General features: G+C 49.3%; 1 protein-coding gene across 5 annotated transcripts in view; it reads left to right on the plus strand.

Annotated features, from left to right (window-relative positions):
- Window positions 1-18,006, plus strand: part of tmc5 (transmembrane channel like 5) — a 266,568-nt gene that overhangs the window by 43,861 nt on the left and 204,701 nt on the right. For all 5 annotated transcript variants that reach the window (XM_072481874.1, XM_072481877.1, XM_072481878.1 and 2 more), the window contains exon 2: window positions 12,116-12,272. In XM_072481874.1, the coding sequence (XP_072337975.1) occupies window positions 12,196-12,272 (77 nt within the window). In that variant the 5' untranslated portion in view covers window positions 12,116-12,195. The remainder of the gene's footprint in view (window positions 1-12,115; window positions 12,273-18,006) is intronic.

Consider the following 18,006-nt stretch of genomic DNA (forward strand, 5'->3'; position numbering starts at 1 on the left):
AGAATAAACATTGTTTTGCTTTTAAAAAATACTTTTCCATTTCTGCTGTCCCACACCTGTAGAGTGGGCCGTGTGCTCCCCATACCACAATCTAGTAAAAGTTGTGGGTCAGGTGAACTCCATGACACACTTTTTGGTGTTCTCTAATCCCTGGCCCATATTAATAGTAACCTTCTACGTGAGACTTTGTCTAAAGCCTTCTGAAAGTCTCAATAAACCACATCCACCGAGTCTCCCTGGTCAACTCTACAAGTTACATCTTCAAAGAATCCCAGTAGATTTGTCAAGCATGATTATAAGATCACCCCTAAGCCTCCTACACTCCAGGAACAAAAGTCCCAGTTTATCTAGACACTCCTTATACCTCAGACCATCATGTCCCGGTAGCATCCTCGTAAATCATTTCTGAAAATCAATACATTTCCAATAAATCACACAGTCCTTGTTGTTGGTGCAGAGGTAACCTGTTTGTCAACAGCCCTCAAGATAGAGCAGGCGGGATTTACCACCAATCCGCCGTGTGTTTTGGGGCAGCGGAGGCAGCTCGCCAGCGGGATTTACCAACCTCGCCGTTGTCAATGGGATTTCCCGGTGACGGCACCCCTCGTTGCCGGGTACGCCGTGCACCGGATTGGAAAGGCAATATCCCGCTGGCGTGAACAGCTGGTAGATCGCGTCCAGTATCAATGCCAAGCTGAGCAAAGCTTGGAATGGTGCACTCATCACTGCTGTCACCGTTAAACTGCCTGTGTGAGAGGAGATGATCCGGGCAACTTTCACAAAGGGCAAAAGGAGCTTTGTGCTGTTTGTGCTTTTCTTTTATGTTTGTGAAATGGCCGCCCAGGCCACGCACTGCACAGTGAACTGAGTCATAGTGTTCTGAGGTAAAGCCAATTGGATACTGCCAGAAGTTCAGACTGACATTCGGAGTGAAAGATGGTTGACTTGTGAATGTCAGGTTATGCCTGTAAGGAGAGTTAGACAGTGGAGTCTGTATTTTTAAAAAGAAATCAACATGAAATAATGAACACTGTGTGCTCTCAAAACAATTTCTGGAACGTCGGTGAATCCTGTCTGTGGTTTCTGGACAGTTGAACTGCGGGATTCTCGGTGGGCGGGATACTCCGCACTGCCGGCTGTGCCCCCTCGCCTCCGCCTTTCCCGACATCCCGAGGTGGCCCCAATAGGAAAGCCCATTGGCCGGCTGTGGGAAGGGAGAATCCCACTGCCAGCGGGGGCGCGCCACGCAGGAAAACCGGGAGGAGAATCCAGCCCAAAATGTTTGGAAAGTTACTTTAGAATGCAAATGGTGTTCCAGGCGCAAATTGACATCACCCCACTATTTCAACGGAAGAGATTTAAAAGGCAGTGTCTGATGGATTTCCGATGACGGCAGGAGGCAGCTGCTACACAGGAGGGGTCCCGCTCGGGAATAGAAATTTTGGGGTTTTAACGCCCGGTCCCAGGGGCAACGGAGGCTGAAAAGGCTGTAAGAAGGCACAGGAGAAATGTCCAAGTTTGGGAGAAAAACGGCCGCGAAAAAGGGGATTAGGGAAAGTCCGCCGGTGAGTGGAAAAGTCAGCGCAGGAACTGGTCAGCGGAGGCTGGAGCACCAGGGGAGGCCGCATCGCTCACAGCAGAAGAAATGACCAAAGTGGTGGTTGTGGAACTTGAAAAGCAGTTCACAACGCACATGGGAACAATGAAGAAGGAGATGGGGGCGATATTGAAAGTGCTGGTGGAAGAGGCGATTGCCCCGGTGAGGGTGGCGGTATCGAGCGCAGCGGCGGAGGTGCGGGAGCAAGGTGAGACCTGAAGGAAGTGGAAGAGGCATCATCGCAGCACAGTGATCAACTCACCTCGATGGGGAAGGAGTTGCGGAGGGTGATAGAGACCAACAAGGGTCTGCGAGCCAAAATGGAAGATCTGAACAGCTATTGCGTGTTCTTGATAAGTACGTACCAGTCAGGCAGGGAGGAAGGCGTCGAGCGAGGGAACCGTGGTTTATCAAAGAAGTGGAACCTCTTGTTAAGAAGAAGAAGGAGGCCTATGTGAAGATGAGGTGTGAAGTTTCAGTTGGGGCGCTTGATAGTTACAAGGTAGCGAGGAAGGATCTAAAGAGAGAGCTAAGACGAGCAAGGAGGGGACATGAGAAGTCTTTGGCAGGTAGGATCAAGGAAAACCCAAAAGCTTTCTATAGGTATGTCAGGAATAAAAGAATGACTAGGGTAAGAGTAGAGCCAGTCAAGGATAGGGATGGGAAGTTGTGTGTGGAGCCTGAAGAGATAGGCGAGATACTAAATGAATATTTTTCGTCAGTATTCACTCAGGAAAAAGATAATGTTGTGGAGGAGAATGCTGAGACCCCGGCTATTAGAATAGATGGCATTGAGGTACGTAGGGAAGAGGTGTTGGCAATTCTGGACAGGCTGAAAATAGATATGTCCCCGGGGCCGGATGGGATTTATCCTAGGATTCTCTGGGAAGCCAGGGAAGAGATTGCTGGGCCTTTGGCTTTGATTTTTATGTCATCATTGGCTACAGGAATAGCGCCAGAGGACTGGAGGATAGCAAATGTGGTCCCTTTGTTCAAGAAGGGGAGTAGTGACAACCCCGGCAACTACAGACCGGTGAGCCTCACGTCTGTTGTGGGTAAAGTCTTGGAGGGGATTATAAGAGACAAGATTTATAATCATCTAGATAGGAATAATATGATTAGGGATAGTCAGCATGGCTTTGTGAAGGGTTGGCCATGCCTCACAAACCTTATCGAGTTCTTTGAGAAGGTGACTGAACAGGTAGACGAGGGTAGAGCAGTTGATGTGGTGTATATGGATTTCAGTAAAGTGTTTGATAAGGTTCCCCACGGTAGGCTATTGCAGAAAATATGGAGGCTGGGGATTGAGGGTGATTTAGAGATGTGGATCAGAAATTGGCTAGCTGAAAGAAGACAGAGGTTGATGGGAAATGTTCATAATGGAGTTCAGTTACAAGTGGCGTACCACAAGGATCTGTTCTGGGGCCGTTGCTGTTTGTCATTTTTATCAATGGCCTAGAGGAGGGCGCAGAAGGGTGGGTGAGTAAATTTGCAGACGACACTAAAGTCGGTGGTGTTGTCGACAGTGCGGAAGGAAGTAGCAGGTTACAGAGGGACATAGAGTAGTGAGGCCGTGGAATGCCCTACCTGCTACAGTAGTGAACTCGCCAACATTGAAGGCATTTAAAAGTTTATTGGATAAACATATGGATGATAATGGCATAGTGTAGGTTAGATGGCTTTTGTTTCGGTGCAACATCGTGGGCCGAAGGGCCTGTACTGCGCTGTACCGTTCTATGTTCTATGTTCTATAGTTAAGCTGCAGAGCTGGGTTGAGAGGTGGCAAATGGAGTTTAATGTAGAGAAGTGTGAGGTGATTCACTTTGGAAGGAATAACAGGAATGCGGAATATTTGGCTAATGGTAAAGTTCTTGGAAGTGTGGATGAGCAGAGGGATCTAGGTGTCCATGTACATAGATCCCTGAAAGTTGCCACCCAGGTTGATAGGGTTGTGAAGAAGGCCTATGGAGTGTTGGCCTTTATTGGTAGAGGGATTGAGTTCCGGAGTCAGGAGGTCATGTTGCAGCTGTACAAAACTCTGGTACGGCTGCATTTGGAGTATTGCGTACAGTCCTGGTCACCGCATTATAGGAAGGACATGGAAGCTTTGGAGCGGGTGCAGAGGAGATTTAACAGGATGTTGCCTGGTATGGAGGGAAAATCTTATGAGGAAATGCTGATGGACTTGAGGTTGTTTTCGTTAGAGGGAAGAAGGTTAAGAGGAGACTTAATAGAGGCATACAAAATGATCAGGGGGTTGGATAGGGTGGACAGTGAGAGCCTTCTCCAGCGGATGGAAATGGCTAGCACGAGGGGACATAGCCTTAAACTGAGGGGTAATAGATATAGGTCAGAGGTAGGTTCTTTACGCAAAGAGTGGTGAGGCCGTGGAATGCCCTACCTGCAACAGTAGTGAACTCGCCAACATTGAGGGCATTTAAAAGTTTATTGGATAAGCATATGGATGATAATGGCATAGTGTAGGTTAGATGGCTTTTGTTTTTTGACTTCCCATGTCGGTGCAACATCGTGGGCCGAAGGGCCTGTACTGCGCTGTATCGTTCTATGTTCTATGTTCTATGTTCTATCTGGAAAACAGATCCAGGTGGCAGAATCTGAGGATCGTGGGTCTGACCGAAGGGGTGGAAGGCCCGAGGCCGACGGAGTATTTTGCCACGATGTTGGCGGAGCTATTGGGGGAGGGGGACGATCCCTCCTGATATGAACTGGATCGGGCTCATCGGTCGTGGAGGCCTGTACCAAAGGAGAGTGAGCCGCCAAGAGTAGTGACTCTGTGTTTCCGTAGGTACAGTGTGAAGGAGAAAGTCCTGTGCTGGGCAAAGCAGAAGTGGGTGGTGCAGTGGGCTGGAGCTGGTATAAGCATGGACCAGGACTTTACGGTGGAGCTGGCGAGGAGGCGGGCTGCCTTCAGCCGGGTGAAGAAGGCACTGTACATCAGTAAGGTGCGGTGCAGCATAGTATAACCAGCTAAGCTGAGGGTGACTGACAAATTCAAGGACTTTTATTTGACGGCGGAAGCAGCGGAGGAGTTTGCGAAGGCAGAAGGACTGTGGCAGAATTGAGAAATGGAACTGAGAGCGGGTCATGCACCGATGTAGCCTCATGTAACTTTATTTTTTCACTGTGTGTTGGTGTATGTACTAAACGAGTCGACGCTGTACATTTGGACAAGGGAAGAGTTGGGACTTTCACTTGCAATGATGGTTCTTTGGGGCTTGGGTGCGTAGGCTGGGGTTGTGTGCTAAAGGGGATTTGTTTATTTCCCTGGGACCGGGCAGGGGGGAAGGAGACCCGGGCGGGGGTCTCCCACGCTGGCCGATTTAAGCCGGCCAGTGACCGGGAGTGAGGTGGAGGGAGGGGCTGCGGCCATTGGAGCCTGGCAGAACAGGGTCCGAGTGGTCTAGCCGGGGTGAAAGGTTGGGGGAAGGAACCGAGGTTGGGGGGAGGAGTTGACAAGAGGAAGTGGAGGGGAGGAGTCTGGGAGGGGGGGGGGGGGGTCTACAATTCATGGGTGTCATTCACGGTACTCTGACGGGGATTGGATGGCGTTGAATGTTGTGGGGGGGGGGGGGTGCGTGCACTGTATATGTTAATGGTGACCATAGGCGATTCCTGATTCCTTTTTCTTTTTTCCTCTTTTCTCCTTGGGAGGGTTTGTTTTATTTGATGCTTATATTGTCAGGTGGGCCTTTATTTGGGGGTGGGGGTGGGGAGGATGGGATCGTTGTTGTCGGTAGGGGGATTGACATCGTATTCGTTACCGTTTACTGTTTGTTGGTGGGGTGTAAATTCTGAAGAAAATGGGAAAATGGAGAATAAAAATATTTTTAAAAAGACACTGGCTACCAGACTTAGTAAGACAATAAGAAATAGGAACAGAACACAGCTCTTCGAGGCTGCCCTGCTGTTTAATGAGATACTAATAAGAATCTTTATTATTGTGGCAAGTAGGCTGATATTAACACTGCAATGAAGTTACTGTGAAAAGCCCCTAGTCGCCACACTCCGGCGCCTGTTCGGGTACACAGAGGGAGAATTCAGAATGTCCAATTCACCTAACAGCAGGTCTTTCGGGACTTGTGGGAGGAAACCGGAGCACCCGGAGGAAACCCACGCAGACACTGGGAGAACATGCAGACTCATGTCTCCATTTGCAAGATTATGGGTGCAACTATCCCGGTCAGTAGCCTGAATACCAGCGGGCACTGGTCTGAATCCCATCGGGCACTGGTCAGAATCCCAGCGGGCAGTGGTCTGAATCCCAATGGTCAGTGGTCTGAATCCCAGTGGGCAGTGGTCTGAATCCCAGTGGGCAGTGGTCTGAATCCCAGCGGGCAGTGGTCTGAATCCCAGCAGGCAGTGGTCTGAATCCCAGCAGGCAGTGGTCTGAATCCCAGCGGGCAGTGGTCTGAATCCCAGTGGGCAGTGGTCTGAATCCCAGCAGGCAGTGGTCTGAATCCCAGCAGGCAGTGGTCTGAATCCCAGTGGTCTGTGGTCTGAATCCCAGTGGGCAGTGGTCTGAATCCCAGTGGGCAGTGGTCTGAATCCCAGCGGGCAGTGGTCTGAATCCCAGCAGGCAGTGGTCTGAATCCCAGCGGGCAGTGGTCTGAATCTCAGCGGGCACTGGTCTGAATCCCATCGGGCACTGGTCAGAATCCCAGCGGGCAGTGGTCTGAATCCCAGCAGGCAGTGGTCTGAATCCCAGCAGGCAGTGGTCTGAATCCCAGCAGGCAGTGGTCTGAATCCCAGCGGGCAATGGTCTGAATCCCAGCGGGCAGTGGTCTGAATCCCAGTGGGCAGTGGTCTGAATCCCAGCAGGCAGTGGTCTGAATCCCAGCGGGCAGTGGTCTGAATCCCAGTGGGCAGTGGTCTGAATCCCAGCGGGCAGTGGTCTGAATCCCAGCGGGCAGTGGTCTGAATCCCAGCGGGCAGTGGTCTGAATCCCAGTGGGCAGTGGTCTGAATCCCAGCAGGCAGTGGTCTGAATCCCAGCAGGCAGTGGTCTGAATCCCAGCGGGCAGTGGTCTGAATCCCAGCAGGCAGTGGTCTGAATCCCAGCGGGCAGTGGTCTGAATCCCAGTGGGCAGTGGTCTGAATCCCAGCGGGCAGTGGTCTGAATCCCAGCAGGCAGTGGTCTGAATCCCAGTGGGCAGTGGTCTGAATCCCAGCGGGCAGTGGTCTGAATCACAGCAGGCAGTGGTCTGAATCCCAGTGGGCAGTGGTCTGAATCCCAGCGGGCAGCGGTCTGAATCCCAGCAGGCAGTGGTCTGAATCCCAGCGGGCAGTGGTCTGAATCCCAGCAGGCAGTGGTCTGAATCCCAGCGGGCAGAGACACTGCGTTTCTTGTGATGGGAACAGTCAGTTTCTCGCTGGCAGATTTTTTGTGATCTTGATGGCAATTTAAAGACACGTCAGGTTTCTCACTGGTCTGTGTCAGGAACCATAGAATCTCTACAGTGCAGAAGGAGGCCATTTGGCCCATCGAGTCTGCACTGACCCTCCGAAAAGCCACTCTACTTAGGCCCACTTCCCTGCCCTATCCCCGTAACCCCACGCATTGATCACGGCCAATGGCCAATCCACCTAACCTGCACGTCTTTGGACTGTGGATGGAAACTGGAGCACCCGGAGGAAACCCACGCAGACACTGGGAGAACGTGCAAACTTCGCATAGGCACCCAAGGCCAGAATCAAGGCCGGGTCCATGGCGCTGTGGGGCAGCAGTGCTAACCACTGTGCCACCCGTGAAAACCACATTGCACCTGATGAATGCTGATTAATAGGCCAGCTCACCAAAATCACATTCTCCCTCCAAATTAAGTGCCACATAACTGTATATAATTGGCATCCACCTGGTGAGCTTCACTTCAGCAATGATTTTGAGGTACATGGGAAAAACAGAGCTGCAAGATGCAAATCAAAAGCTGTGCCAAGGCTGGATAGGGGCAGCAATACCAGAACTGGGGAAGTGCTGGATCCCGGGAGGGAAGGGGGAAGATAAGAGGTGGTCAATGAACAGAGCAGAGTCGTGGGAGACAGTCTCGGAGCAAAAGTTCTCCAAGGAGGAGTCGGGCACTGTCCTGGGACTGAGGCCTCGCTGTCGGGGGACAGATTGAAGAGACTATCCCGAGGCTGTGCAGGAGATTGGAGGGTTCTGCATTGCACGATTCTCTTCACCCCAGGCCAATGGGGGAAGTTCTCTCTGGGCAGCGACATTTGTACACAGCGTGGTGAGCAGGACCTGGTCAGTCACCCAAAGAATTTGGTTCTGGGTTTAGAGGTGGGGCAATGTGGAGCGGATGGCACGGTGATGGCTGATGGCCAGGGGAGGCATTGCATCCTGGAAGTCAGTAGCTGAAATATCATGGGGTCTATTGTATGGTTTCATTATGTGTGTTTGGGGGGGTGGGGGGGGGGGGGGGGGGGGGGGGAATGGGGGGTGGGGGTGGGGGGGTGGGGGGGGGTGGGGGGGGATGTGGGGGATGGGTGGGGGGGATGGGGGTGGTGGTGGGGGTGGGGGAGAGGTCCCTGGTTCCCGGTCCCTGAAAATCAGAGCGGGTCAGGCCAACAAAGGATATGGGAATATCAACAAACAGGACAGGGATATCAATATGGATCATGGTGGGTTCAAGATTAATGGGCAGGGAGGAAGCGGTGGGCAGGGGGGGAGTGGTGGGCAGGGGGGGAGCGGTGGGCAGGGGGGGTGGTGGGCAGGGGGGGTGGTGGGCAGGGGGGGTGGTGGGCAGGGGGGGGTGGTGTGTATAGTTATCGGAGGATAGGAAATTAGGAGGCGGTGAGAATGGCAGAGGACAGGGGCATTTGGTGGGTGATAGTAGGAGGTTGGAAACTGTTCCCCCAGGTGACGGTTAACAGCACCATTTTCGTGTTCACCTCTCAATGACAGTTTGAAAATCAAGCTGGAAAATAATCAGTTGGAGGGTATCCAGGTGTGTGGGAGGAGTTCACAGCAAGTCTTGGTGGATTGAAGGGGCCACCGTCTTGCTGAAACCATGGCGTTTGGCTCAGCTGTTGGACATGAGGATCTCCTACACAATGAATGGGATTGTCTCCTTTTGCAACGGTGAACATTCAGGCCACAATCTATTAAGTTTAGGTGCTGTGGTGCAGGTATTCTTAATCTTAATCCTTGCATAGCCATACCAGAATGGATACAGGTTATCAGAATCAATGATTACGTCAGCTGCACAGAGGCAGCATTGGCCCTACAAGCTTCCATCTTCCCAATGCATTGGACCTGGTAATCAAAGGACATGCTTATCATGAGGACTGGCTATCCTGTGTTATTGTAAAGACCACTGGAGTCCAGCCAACACAACGCTGACTGTGGCTGTGTATTGTCCAGCCATCAATGGGAAGTGCCTTTGCTCTGTCGCTGATAGGGAACTAAAGTGATGAAACGTCATGGAATTGAGGAACAAGGTGGGAGATCATTTCCTGGTTGGGCTGGGGGTAACTTTTGGTACCTTTAAATGAATTCAGGATCTTGCATCACATTGATTAGTCGTTCAACACCAGAACTCAGAGAGCGATGAATGCAAACTTCTTAATTTTTGTAACACAGCCAATATGTCTCGGTACTGCTCCAAACTCCACAGCAGAGGAATGTAAGGAACGTGAAGAGGACTAGTCAGATCCGTTTGGAGAGGGTTAGTTAGGACTCTCCATCCAAGCTGCAGAATCAAAAATGAAACTAAACTGGAACCTCGTGGCCCAGAAAACATTCCAGTGGAATGATATCCAATCACCACCTGTTACCGGGCAGAACACAGTCTTTTGGGCCAATTCATTGGCCACCAGCCAAACCAATCAAACCGAGTCATCACTGATGTCAGACAGTCTAAAACAGCACAGCCTTCTAGACCCTTCTGTTTGAAATAAAGGCATAGGGGGCGGTTTTCTCCCCCCGCCCCCCCCCCGGCCGCTGGGTGGGAAAATCACCGGGGCGCCGCCCGAATCGCGCCACGCCGTCCTGGCCCCCGCACGCAATTCTCCCACTTCTGTAGGTCTGCCGGGGGCCATTCGGAGGTATCCCTCAAAGCATGCTACCCAGTGTTTAAACGTGGCCGCTGAGTTTGCTGCATGGGGGCTGATTCGCAGACACTCCGGGGCGATCCGGAGCTCCATAGCCCTTTAAAGTCTGAGTAATAAATTGTAGCATAATCAATCACTCACGAGGCGAGAAGAAATGAAGTCAATATCGATGGCTTTATTACGCAGACTTGTTCCCCAGCAGCTCGGTTACATAATGCGGCTGCTGGGAGATCCCGGGTTCTTATACTCCGCCTTACTTGGTGGAGCCAGCAGGCTGATCCAATCGGGACCCAGTGTCTGTCCACCAATAGCCTCTCGGCATCACTGGGTACCGTACTATCCCTAATACATACCACCACATCCTTTTATTGTCAAATAATATTAACTAGTATTAGCTAATATTAACTAGGGCCCTCCTCGGCTCCTTGTTATTACAAAATATATAAATGTGCTCACCCAATCTGTTCTTTTGATTTCCTGATTCTGCTCTCAGATTCACTGTGGGCCGCACGGTAGCACAATGATTCGCACTGTTGCTTAACAGCTCCAGATTCCAGGTTCGATTCCCGGTTTGAGTCACTGTCTGTGCGGAGTCTGCACGTTCTCCCCGTGTCTGTGTGGGTTTCCTCCGGGTGCTCCGGTTTCCTCCCACAAGTCCTGAAAGACGTGCTGATAGGTGAATTGGACATTCTGAATTGTCCCTCTGTGTACCCGAACAGGTGCTGGAATGTGGCAACTAGGGAATTTTCACAGTAACTTCATTGCAGTGTTAATGTAAGCCTACTTCTGACAATAAAGATTATTATTATTACTTCTCCTTTATCCTCCAAACTTTGTTCCTTAGCTATTATCTTTTTTCAGTTCTTTAAATTCAGCTATTTAGACACAGTTCCTCATATCAGTTACTCACCAACCAATCAGCGTACTGCTTTCCTGTGTCATGGCCGGTGTTTTATTTCTTCAAACCCAGCTGGCTGCACGAACAGCTCCCGATCCTCGGGAAAGCTGTCCCGCACAGCTCCCGATCCTTGGGAAAGCTGTCCCGCACAGCTCCCGATCCTCGGGAGAGCTGTCCCGCACAGCTCCCGATCCTTGGGAAAGCTGTCCCGCACAGCTCCCGATCCTCGGGAGAGCTGTCCCACACAGCTCCCGATCCTCGGGAAAGCTGTCCCGCGCAGCGCCCGATCCTCGGGAGAGCTGTCCCGCACAGCTCCCGATCCTCGGGAAAGCTGTCCCGCGCAGCGCCCGATCCTCGGGAAAGCTGTCCCGCACAGCTCCCGATCCTCGGGAGAGCTGTCCCACACAGCTCCCGATCCTCGGGAAAGCTGTCCCGCACAGCGCCCGATCCTCGGGAAAGCTGTCCCGCACAGCTCCCGATCCTCGGGAAAGCTGTCCCGCACAGCTCCCGATCCTCGGGAAAGCTGTCCCGCACAGCGCCCGATCCTCGGGAAAGCTGTCCCGCACAGCTCCCGATCCTCGGGAAAGCTGTCCCGCACAGCGCCCGATCCTCGGGAAAGCTGTCCCAACAGCTCCCGATCCTCGGGAAAGCTGTCCCACACAGCTCCCGATCCTCGGGAAAGCTGTCCCACACAGCTCCCGATCCTCGGGAAAGCTGTCCCGCACAGCGCCCGATCCTCGGGAAAGCTGTCCCGCACAGCTCCCGATCCTCGGGAAAGCTGTCCCACACAGCTCCCGATCCTCGGGAAAGCTGTCCCGCACAGCGCCCGATCCTCGGGAAAGCTGTCCCGCACAGCTCCCGATCCTCGGGAAAGCTGTCCCGCACAGCTCCCGATCCTCGGGAAAGCTGTCCCGCACAGCTCCCGATCCTCGGGAAAGCTGTCCCGCACAGCTCCCGATCCTCGGGAAAGCTGTCCCGCACAGCTCCCGATCCTCGGGAAAGCTGTCCCGCACAGCTCCCGATCCTCGGGAAAGCTGTCCAGCACAGCTCCCGTGCTCTCTGCTCCCTGATGGTGAGCACTTACAGGTCTCATCCCACTGCTCCTGGAATTAGTTCAGTGTCAGACAGCGAGCTTCTCACGTGGTCAGCGTGACAAGCAAACCCGTTCAAAGACGCTCAGCGCCTGATTGTGGGACCCTGCATTGGGAATGGAGGGAGGGAGGGGGTCTTGAAAGAATAAAAACATACACGTAAATAATTAAAATATAAACCCTAAGCGTTTAGTTATGTTATTGGCTACCAATACGGTGCACCATAATGCAATAATTGTCTCTGTAATTGCAATGTCCAATTGCATCAAAAGGTATTACCTGCCACGTTGCGAAGCCTGCAAGAGATGTGTTTACTGCAGCATCACCTGGAACATTCCGCAGCGTGGTCTTTTTAGCATGAGCAATCTCTCTTCAATTTAAAACAAAAAGTTGTTTGAGTTGAAATGCTTATCAAATGTTTTGTGTTCTTAAATGATTGTTCTTCGGGTACCATCAGGAGCTTGGAATTTTGGCAGTCGCCCAGAAGGAGGAAAGTGGGAGCTCGTTCCTTAAAGGGAGGGAATTGTTTTTAACACAATGAATCGGAAAGAGTGGAACGAAGGTTTTGCAAACTACGCATATCACCATTCGGAAACGCTGGAAATGGACAGAAGGTAGGACTTAAACAAAGATGAATAAGAGATTCACTCAAAATTATAGATATGTAAAGAACCAGAAAACCCTGGGTCTCTGGATTACTCGCCCAGTGACAATACCACTGCCTGGGTAACTTTCCTGGGAATAGATTGTTTTTGTTATTTAAGCAGATCAAGATCAAAGAATAGATCAATAAAGGAACAGACACAAAACTCCTTCCTCAATCTCCTAAAAATGTAGCTTCACTGCAACATCAGGAAGAGCCCTATCGCAGCTCCCATTAACATTTCTATTCTAACACCAGCACCAGAGCCTGCATTAGACAACATTACATACCGGTTTGTACTTGACTGAAATGATGAGAATCACACATCATTGGATCTTAAAATAATTTGGGAGATTTTTATCAACATGTAACAAGGATCAGGCAGAGGCCACTCAGCCCCTCGAACCTACCCCGCCATTCAGTACGATCATTGGCTGATCTGAGTGTAACCTTCAACCCCACATTCCTGCCGACCCCAGATAACCTTTCACCCCCTTGTTAATCACAAATCTATTTACCACTGTGTTCAAAATATTCAAAGGCTCTGCCTCCACTGCCTTTTTGAGAAAGAAAGTTCCAGAAACTCACTACCCTCTGAGAGAAAATATTTACATAATCTCAATGTTAAAGGACGACCCGTTATTTTTAAACAGTGACCCCAGTTCTAGATTCTCCCACAACAGGAAACGTCCTCTCCACATCCACCCTGTCGAGACCCTTCAGGATTTTATATGTTTCAATCAAGTCGCCTCTCACTCTTCTAAACTCCAGCAGGTATAATCCCAACCTGTCCAACCTTGCCTCATCAGACAACCCACCCATTCCTGGTTTTAGTCTGGTAAACCTTCCCTCAACTGCTTCTAACGTATTTACATAATTCCTTAAATAAAGTGACCGATTCGGTGTACACCACTCCAGATGTGGTCTCACTAGTGACCTATACAACTGAAACATAACCTCCCTAACCTAATCAATTCCACTCACAATAATTGATAACGTCCCATTAGCTTTGCTAATTACTTGCTGCACTTGTACACCGGCCTTTTGCAATTCATGCACTAGGGCACCCAGGTCCCTCTCCATCTCAGAGCTCTGTAATCTCTCACCACTTGGATAATAAAATGATTATGTGTTAAATTAAGCATATGGGATTGCGGGTAGTGTCCTGAGATGGACAGGAAGCTGGTTAGCAGATGAAGCAAAAAGTTGGAATAAGTGTTTTTTTTCCGATTGGCAGGCAGTGACTAGTGGGGTACCGCAGGGATCTGTGCGAGGACCCCAACGGTTCACATTAAATAGTAATGATTTGGACGAGGGAAGTAAATGTATGGTCTCATATTCTTAGTGGGGAAAAAAATAGAAATATTGTCCATTGGCGTGGGAGGTCAAGAATTCTTTTTAAAAAGACCAGTTTATTCCTATTCTTTGTTTCCTGTCTGCCAACCAGTTTTCTATCCATCTTCTCCCAATCATAATTTTAAACGCTAATCTCTTATGTGGGCCTTTGTTGAAAGCCTTTTGAAAGTCCAAATAAACCACATCCACTGGCTCCCCCTCATCAACTCCACTAGTTACAGCTTTGAAGATTTCCAGTAGATTTGTCAAGCAAGATTCTCTTTTGTAAATCTATGCTGACTCTGTCCGATACTGCCATTGTTTTACATAGAAACAAACATAAAAAATTGAAGCAGGAGGAGGCCATTCGGCCCTTCAAGCCTGCTCTGCCATTCATTATAATCAAGACAAATTTATTCCAACTCTTTGCCTCCTGTCTGCTAACCAGCTTTCCATCCATCTCTAGACATTACCCGTAATCCCAGGTGCTTTAACTTTACATATTAATCTGCTCTGTGAGACCTTGTCGAAAGCCTTTTGAAAGTCTCAATAAACCACATCCACCGGGTCTCCCTGGTCAACTCTACCAGTTACATCTTCAAAGAATTCCAGTAGATTTGTCGAGCATGATTTCCGCTTTGTAAATCCACGCTGACTCTGTCTGATTACACCCCTGCTTTCCAAATGCTGTGCTCTGAAATCCTTGCTAATGGACTCCAGCAACTTCCCTATGACCGATATTAGGCTCACTGGTCTATAATTCCCTGTTTTCGCTCTCCCTCCCTTTTTGAATAGCGGGGTTACATTCGCTACCTTCCAATCTGTAGGAACCATTCCAGAGTCTAAAGAATTTTGGAAAATGGCCACCAATGGACCTAGTATTTCTAGGGCCACTTCCTTAATTACTCTGGGATGAAGATTATCAGGCCCTGGGCATTTATCCGCCTTCAATCCCATTAATTTCCCCAAACCATTTTGTTATTAATACTAATTTCCTTCAGTTCCTCGCTGAAACTTGTGTTTCTCAGAACTTCCGGTACATTATTCACATCTTCCTTTGTGAAGACAGAAGTAAAGTAGGAATTTAGTTCCTCAGCCATTTCTTTGTTCCCAGATATGAATTCCCCCGTCTCTGACTGCAAGGGGCCTTCATTAGCTTTTATCCATCTCTTTCTCTTTATATACCTAGAGAAACTTTTACAGTCAGTTTCTATGTTCCCCGCTATCTTACTTTCATATTGTTATTTCCCCTTCTTAATCGATCCCTTGGTCCGTGTTTGCTGAATTTTAAACTGTTCCCAATCCTCAAGTCTACTGTTTTCCAAGTTGCCTGCTATTTAATCTTTTATACTGGATTCTAGAATTTTCCCCACTACCGATGTTAGGCTTACTGGTCTACAATTCCCTGCATTCTCCTGAACTCCCTTTTTAAATAGTGGTGTTACATTAGCCACCCTCCAATCTGCAGGGACAGTTCCAAAGTCTATAGAATCCCGGAAGATGACCACCAATGCGTCCACTATTTCCAGAGCCACCTCCTTAAGCTCTCTGGGATGCAGATTCTCAGGCCCTGGGGATTTATCCACCTTCAATCCCATCAATTTCCCCAACACCATTTCTCTCCTGATATTGATCTCATTCAGTTCCTCACACTCACTAAACCCTGTGTTCCCCAACATTTCTGGCACGTTATTTGTGTCATCATTTGTGAAGACAGAACCAAAGTGTGTATTTAGTTACTCAGCCATTTCTTTGTTCACCATTATAATTTCCCCTGTTTCTAACTATAAAGGACCAATCTTTTTCTCTTCAGATACCGATAGAAACTTTTACATGTGCTCTTTGAATGTTTGCCATTTCCTATCCACCGTCATCCCTTTCAGTAACATTTCTCAATTCATCATAACCAACTCACGCCTCATACCATCCGAGTTACCTTTGTAAGATTCAGGACTCGAGACTCAGAATCACCTGCTATCAGGAGACACAAAGTTGACAGACTTTGAGCAGAGTAATATTCGGGCACAGGATGGCGCTATTTGTTCAAAAGAGCAACTACCTACAGCGGGCACAAAGGTGACAGTAATGCCAGAGGGGACCAGTGAGGCTGTTAGAATAATGAGAGCCCAGTGAAAACCTCTGGTCGATACAAAGGTTGGTTAAGTGGCCTTGACCACAGAACAAAAATCACCAACTTGTGGACAATGTTCTGCTCGAATGGGAGAAAGATCGTATCGTCACAGTTCAGAAAGGGACAGGAGTGTAAGTGGAGGCATTAGTTTAACGAGAATAAGGTCCGGAGAGCAAGCTAGCAACCTCAATAGAAACAAAAGTCGTCATGGCCGAGAGATTTTAGTAGTTGTTAATAATCTGGAAAAAAAGCGAATGAAGGAAGCCAAACAGAAAGAGTTAGACAGTTTGAAGGAATTTGTAGTATATATGGGATACTGGCTATATGGCTGGGCAGCATGGTGGCACAGTGGTTAGCACTGCTGCCTCACAGCACCAGGGACCAAGTTCAATTCTGGCCTCAGGTGACTGTGTGGAGTTTGCACTTTCTCCCCATCTGCGTGGGTTTCCTCTGGGTGCTCCGGTTTCCTCCCGCAGTCCAATGTTCAGTGGCTTGACCATGATAAATTGCCCCTTAGTGTCCAAAATGTTAAATGGGGTTACTGGGTTACGGGGATAGGGTGGCAGCGTGTATCTAGATAGGGTGCTTGTTCAGAGGGTTGGTGCAGACCCGATGGGCCGAATGGCCTCCTGCACTGGACGAATTCTATGATAGTCCAGTTCAGTTTCTGGTCAATGGTAACTCCCAGGATGCTGATTCAGTGATGGTGGTGCCTTTGAATGTCAAGGAGCAATGGTTAGATTCTCTCTTGTAGGAGATGGTCATTGCCTGGCCCTTTTGTGGCGCAAATGTAACTTGCCACTTGTCAGCCCAAGCCTGGATATTGTCCAGGTCTTGCTGCATTTGGACACGGACTGCTTCTTCCACCGTATGGTAGAATGCTGGGGTGTAGATTGATTTGCTCTTAATCTAGGACAAAAGTTCGGCACAACATCGTGGGCCAAAGGGCCTGTTCTGTGCTGTATTTTCTATGTTCTATATTCTATAACTCCTGGTTGTGAGTAACAGCAATACTCCATCTCGGACATTAGTCCTGGTCCTACCCAGGTGTAACCCATCCAGTTTGTATAGGTTCCACCTCCCCCAGAACCGGTCCCAATGTCCCAGTAATCCTGAGATCGCTACCTTTGAGATCCGACCTCAACGTTCTTCCTAACACCCTATATTCTGCTTTCAAGGCATCATCCTTTTTTTTCTCTACATTGTTTGTACGAACATGTACCACAACCATTGGCTGTTCACCCTCCCCCTCCAGAATGTCCTGTACCTGCTCTGAGACATCCTTATTTTATTTTATTTTATTTTTTAAAAATTTGAGTACCCAATTTATTTTTTCCAATTAAGGGGCAATTTAGCGTGCTCAATCCACCTACCCTGCTCATCTTTGGGTTGTGGGGGTGAAACCCACGCAAGCACGGGGAGAATGTGCAAACTCCACACGGACAGTGACCCAGAGCCAGGATCGAACCTGGGACCTTGTCGCCGTGAGGCAACAATGCTAACCACTGTGCCACCATGTTGCCCCGCTCCGAGACTCCTTTACGCTAGCACCAGGGGGACAACACACCATCCTGGAGTCTCGTTTGCAGCCGCAGAAACACCTGCCTATTCCCCTTACAATCAAATCCCTTATAACTTGCATTCTCCCACTTTTTACTCCACCCCTCTGCAACAGAACTAACCATAGTGCCACGAGTTTGGCTGTTGCTGCTTTCCCTGAGAGATCATTCCCCTCAACAGTATCCAAAGCGGTATATCTGTATATCTATTTTGCAGGGGAATGGCCACAGGAGATTCCTGCACTGCCCACCTCACTCTCTTGCTCGGCCTGGTGGTCACCCATTCCCTTCCTGCCTGTGGATTCTTAGCCTGCTCTCTATACGGTGCTATCCAGGATACTCTCCACCTCGCGGATGCTCCTCAGTGTCCCCAGGCGCTGCTCCAGCTATGAAACCTGGGCTTCCAGGAGCAGTAGCTGTAAACACTTCCTGCACACATCCCAGTTACCATACAGAAGAAAATAAGCTTCTCGTGTATAATGTACAAAAGTCCTTTGTGCTAAAAAGCATAAGAAAGGTAAAAATCTCAATTTTTAAGAATGATTTGTGGTATAATAGATCACAGAGAATAATTATAATGTGACATGTGACCCACAACGTTTAAGAATGAGATTGATTTAGCCTTGGTTCTGTGTCTGCTCTGTACTTGTATGAAATGAATACAGTTTCTTTTCTTCATG

This window comes from Scyliorhinus torazame, chromosome 17 (assembly GCF_047496885.1).
Source record: "Scyliorhinus torazame isolate Kashiwa2021f chromosome 17, sScyTor2.1, whole genome shotgun sequence".
In the NCBI taxonomy this organism is placed as follows: domain Eukaryota; kingdom Metazoa; phylum Chordata; class Chondrichthyes; order Carcharhiniformes; family Scyliorhinidae; genus Scyliorhinus; species Scyliorhinus torazame.